Source organism: Pristis pectinata, chromosome 32 (assembly GCF_009764475.1).
Source record: "Pristis pectinata isolate sPriPec2 chromosome 32, sPriPec2.1.pri, whole genome shotgun sequence".
NCBI lineage: Eukaryota > Metazoa > Chordata > Chondrichthyes > Rhinopristiformes > Pristidae > Pristis > Pristis pectinata.
The window spans coordinates 20,548,810-20,554,809 of NC_067436.1; the positions used below are offsets into that span (position 1 = coordinate 20,548,810).

General features: G+C 41.2%; 1 protein-coding gene across 1 annotated transcript in view; it reads right to left on the reverse strand.

Annotated features, from left to right (window-relative positions):
• The window catches only part of cspg4 (chondroitin sulfate proteoglycan 4), a 68,460-nt gene extending 67,186 nt beyond the window's left edge, over positions 1 to 1,274 (reverse strand). Inside the window, exon 1 of the mRNA XM_052042590.1 lies at positions 1,181 to 1,274. Coding sequence (XP_051898550.1) covers positions 1,181 to 1,274 — 94 coding nt within the window. The remainder of the gene's footprint in view (positions 1 to 1,180) is intronic.
• Between the last annotated feature and the right edge of the window lie 4,726 nt (positions 1,275 to 6,000).

Consider the following 6,000-nt stretch of genomic DNA (forward strand, 5'->3'; position numbering starts at 1 on the left):
GTAAGAAAGTATTGCATTTCTGTATTTTCTCACGTGAAGATTTTTTTTGAAATTTAATAACTTTTACATCACATTCTCTGATTTTGGACTATACTTTGATCAATGTCTCAGAGCTACACACATGCGTCTTTTGAGTCACAGGCTCACACCAACCATAGGTAATAAATACCCGATGCATATGAGTCATTTCAAGCACACCATGCCTAGATTCACCATTCAGTTCTTATTGAAATGAGTTCTGCATATCTGTTTCTGGTTAGTTGCCTTAGCTGCCAGAATATATGTACAACTACAGTACAGACAATCTCCCTCAATCATAGTCTCACTTAAACAAGGCTAGTCAAAGGGCAAGGCTCCAGTTCCACTTGTACAGATCAAATAAACTCAAATGCCAATGTATTCCCTTTACACTCAAACCTCATTATCACAATCTCAACCACCGTTAAGATGTTGAGGAAAATGGTTCAAATATCCCCTAATGAACAGCGCTTGTATGAACTTTAGTGTAATATATCCAGTAGACATGTACCTTAAACTGCGACGAAAATGGTTCATAAATATTAGGGACAGATTGTGTTATAATCACCCGTGGTTTATATGTTTGTCTCATAAACACAAAGCGTGAGGGTTCCACGGGAATAAATATATAGCATCATATATAGTTGCACCCCTAGACAAGGTATACCGCGTCTGGTTCTGCTCCCATTCAGCTGAGCTGTGTACTATGCTTGAGAATATTTCAAATCACTTGGTTTTATTGATTGGATATTAAAGGGACCTGCGAATTTATTGTATATTTAACTGCACTGTTTGACTCGATCCTGGATAGTATTACTCCTTTAAGAAAGGAGGCAGCCAGCGCTTCTGACGAGTGACAGATGAGAGTTGTTGGGGCGAATCGTTACTGTTTCACCAGAACTCCTGGTAGAGATGGTTAAAAAAGACTTTCGATGGCAGATGCTACAACAGAGCATTTGTGCACTGATCTTAAACAAGTGGAATCGCGTAACAGGCTCCAAGAAGGAAACCTCTAACTAAAGTGCCAGCAACCGAAGCGAGTCGAACGCTCAACTTCCCTTCTGCTAATGACTGATTCCATCTCAGATTTGTTTTTTAAGCAAAAGTTAGCGCACTGGAGGGAAATGCAAAACTGTTTAAGAGTTGAATTAAGATCACTTACCACCAGAAGCTGATGCAATGCTAGTGAGGAGCACATATAAGAGACGTAATAGTGAAGAGATAGCCAGCAAAACGGATCCCTTCCTCGGAGCCATTTGTGTCTCTCATGCACTTTCCAAATGCCTTCGAAAAGACTTTTTCCAGCGGTGTGTGTGTGTATGTGGGGGGAGTGACTAGCCCACTGTTCCAGAGACCAACCCTCTCACACAGAGGCTCTCTCACATTACAATTCCGGGATATTTTAAAACGCGATATATCTGATGGGGCTCAACACAGCTTCATTCATAACCTGATGAGTCAATCTGACCGTTCTGTGTGTGGTTTAACTTGATGCTTAAAATATGTGGAGGTAAACTCCCGAACCATAACCACGGTGCCTTGGGTGGAGAGGAGTCACCCATGTTTACTTTGGTGGGAATCCCACTTTTGATGCGATTCCCCCCAAAATTCACATTTTCCACATTGAATTAAGTTTTGTGGTTAAATGACTCAGAATGACTGGAGTACTGTATCACTGGAGGTTGAACTAAAATGGGCCAAGTAGCAATTTTCCACATTTCCCGGTGATTTTTGGTGCTCTCCTTATTCCTGAGATCAGCTGCATGGATACAGTGAGCCTTCACCCGTCAGTCAATTCACCAGCCGGCTGCTGGATCACAGAATTCATCCAGCATCCACATAAATGCCTTTTCTGGCAGGGATGGAGCAGGGCTAGCTGATGTCCCTGAGTTAATGGGATGTCCAACCTGTTATCCAGTCACAAAGCACATTTATTTGCATTCATGCACACTAAACACACCATTGTTTAAGGGAGGAGGCTTTGAACTTATTGATTCATCAGAGCTGGAAGATAATCCACGCATTTGGATGAGTGTGGTTAAAGCAAATCTTGACTTCCTTCAAGACAGAATAGTTATTCATTTGATCAATGCTCTTGCTATTGGACTCGAAGTCTTCACCTCCACCAACTCACAATTAAGGACACAATTTGCATTGCAGTAACTCATTTAGGTGACCGACTGACTTCCCTTCCCCGCAATAGTAGGAGGATAGATGACAGGGTAGATGCTGTTAGGTTGAGTGATCTGGGATTGGGTGCATAATCTCAGGATAAATGTTCAATATTTGAGACAGGAATAAGGAGGAATTTCTTCTCTCAAAGGGTTGTAAATCTTTGAATTCCCCACCCAGAGAGCTGTGATTAATAAAACATCAAAGTTGAGGTGGATAGGTTTTTGAACTATTTGGAATTTGGCAGGGAATAGAGCTGAATGTTCGTATCGGTCAAGGTCTCATTGAATAATGGAGCAGGTCTGAGGGCTGCATGACCTTCTGCTTCTTTTTCTTACAAGAGCACAATCACCACCTCACTCATAATCCTGACTTTGATGACAGAGGAGACTCAAGAGACTGCAGATGCTGGAATCTGGAGCAAAAAACAAGATGCTGGAAGAACTCAGTGGGTCAGGCAGCATCTGTAGAGAGAAATGGACAGTCAATGATCCAGATGAAGGGTCCCGACCTGAAACATTGACTGTCCATTCATGACATTTATGGCAATTATTTTTATGAAGATCCTCATTGTATCTTTTGAAAGGAGTGGCATAGACATATGGAATTCAGGGTTGCTCTGACATTTCATTAGCCTAACTGTAGTAGCCCCAAACTCCATGGTGAATGCTGGAAAGTAAAAGCACAACCAGTGAGATGCAAATAAAACTAACCCACTTGTCTAAACTGTTCCATTAACTTATTGTGTCTATCCACAAATGCACGGATCCTGCGACTGATGGTATTGGATTACTGAGTACCTGCTACTGGTAGTATCAGGATCAGCAGAAAGATTCCAGGCTGTGATGTGGACACTGCTGCTGTGGTCTTGATCTTCCAACAAGCATAGGGTAATATAGTATTCAAAATAATAACATCATGGAAACCAACTATCCAGCAATCTTTGTCCTTGGGACCTCCCAATTAGCATGCCTAATGGTGGGCGTGTATGTATACTTATCTAGGCACTCCATTCTTGTTTTTGACTACATTCCTTCATATTTTTTTAATTCTGCAATATATCTCCTGTGACTTTGCTCCAAAGATCAAATAGTTCATTTCCTGTATTGTTGACTAACTGAGCCAGCTCTGATTTCACCATTGCACATTGTTGTGCCATACACTGTAGATGGTTGAATGTGACTTGATCAATTCCCACAATTCATTTTTCAAATTTGCTTTGTGTAAGTAATCCAACAACTATTTTTTTAATGAAGCAAGTTCTTCGATCAACAGAAAAATGCACTTTAGTACTCTGCCATTTTGAATTAATGCAACCATAACTGCAGTATTCTCTTTACAGTTCCCATCAATTCAGGTGACAGGTAAGACCACATAATTACATCACTGTAAATATACCGCACCATTATTCTGGATTGACTGATAAATACAATTATTTACAAAAAAATGAAGCAAAGACTAAATATTAAACGATACAATACTTATAAGAGAGAACTGGAATCAAGTCAAGAGGAGCAAAGATCACAAAGTGGTGGCGGGGGGACATCTAGGCAATGGTAATTATAATAAAATAAAGTTTAGAATAGCTATGATATATGATCCAAGGGAAAAATAGTCAATTGGATATGAGCCAATTTTATGGGAATGAGGACAGTTCTGGTCCAGGTAATCTGGAGTCAAAGCTTGGCAGGCAAAACTGGAATTAAACAAATGGTTGAGGTTTGGAGTGCACTGACAGGGGTGGTAGTGGATGCAAATTCAAATGTAGTGTTCCAAAACGGACCTGGATAAATTGGTGAGACTTAAAGCTGATAAACATTCCAGAATTTTGAAGGAGGTGGCTGTAAACGCAGTGGATGCATTTGCTTTCTTTCAGAATTCTACAGACTCTGGAATGTTTCCAGCAGATTGGAGGGTAGCAAATAGTGACCTAACTATTTAAGAAGGGAATGGGGAGGAAAGTCAAAACAACTTATCTGTTAGCCAGACATGGAACATAGAACATAGCACAGGAAAAGGCCCTTTGGCCTACTATGTCTGTGCCAACCATAATGCCAATTTCAAGTGTACATCTGCCTGCACATGGTCTATATCCTTCCATTCCTTGCCTGTTCATGTGCCTGTCTAAATGCCTCTTAAGCATTGCTGTTGTAACCACTTCCACCGCTTCCCCTGGCATCGCATTCCAAGCACACATCACCCTCTGTGTAAAAAAACTTACCCTGAAAATCTCCTTTAAACATCCCCCCCCCCACCTTAAAGCTATGCTGTCTCGTATTTCCACCTGAGAACTAGACTCGGACTATCTACCATATCGCCTCTCATGATTTTATATACTTCTGTCAGGTCGCACCTCAGCCTCTGACATTCCAGTGAAAACAAACAAGTTTGTCCATCCTCTCCTTATAGCTAATACCCTCTAATCCAGGCAACATCCCAGTGAACCTCTTTGGCACTCTTTCCAAAGCCTCCACATCCATCTTATAATGCAGCAATCAGAATTGCACAATATTCCAAATGTGGCCCACCCCAAGTTTTATGGAAAGCAAAGAGGAGGAATTATCAAATCCTTCTCAGGATGGCACACTGTAACTAATGCAGTACTGTGGGGATCAGTGCTAAGGCCCAAGCTATTTACAATCTAGAATAACTTGGCTTAGGGTACCAAATGTCATGCTTTCAAGTTTGCTGAGTTGACCAAATGTCATATTTCCAATTTGCTGGCTGGGACTCAGTGTATGGAGGGGGGTATAAAGAGGCTTCAAGGGGATATAATCAAGCTGAATGAGTGGGTGAGAACATGGCAGATAGAATCTCATGTGGAAAAATGTGAAATCATTCTCTTCAGTGTACAAATGGTGACAGACTGGGTAATTTGCAAGGGACTTGGCATCCATAGAGGTATATTATGACATTTAGGACATTGATGCAACTGGTAAAACACGTTGTTAAAGAAAAATGGTCCTGTGTTATTAAACTGTTCAGACCTGGTTTCTGTAATTGAGCTAGCAGGCTGGGCAGAACAAATAAGAACAAACAGATGGAGATATCTAAAATAGACTTGATTGACGTGCTGACTCCAAATGGGCAGCCCACTGCAATGTTTTCCAGGACATAATGGGCCACAGTCTTGTTCCTAAAGCAATTAACTTTTTGAGGGAATGCAGGGGTAGGTGATAATTTGAGAACACAGATGCTCAGTAGAAGATCTGCTGAGGACAAATGATCTTAGAAGGATGTGACATTGACTGGTTGAATCAAAGAGATGCTTTGTTATGATCAGATACTGATGTGGGGCAAGGGTTTCATCTCTGGTTGGTCAAAAAGGAACAGCTAAATGATTATAGATTAGTCAAAAAAATTCTCATCTCTGATGTGTAACCTTAAAATTGGATGATACCGGTCCCATGTAATAATGCTTAGGTTCTAATCATCACTTCACGTCTGTGATTTCTGAGTAATCCTGGAACCATATCTGGATATATATGCTCAAATAAACCAGTGTACAAAGCAACCTGAGTTTCGACTGATTGCTGCAGGAGTGTGGAAGGGTTTGAATTCCACAACAGTGCCCCTGTACACAAGTCACTGACAACTAACATTACAAAGTCAAATGCTATGTTGGTCTTTATAACATGATGATTTGAGTACTGGAGTAAAGATGACTGTAATTATTCTGGGTCTTGGTGAGCCCACAGTGGCACAGCAGCTTGGGCTGCTATCACACAGCTCCAGTGACCTGGGTTTGAACCTGACCTCCAGTCCTGTCTGTATGGAGTGTACACATTCTCCCTGTGGCTGTGTGGTTAC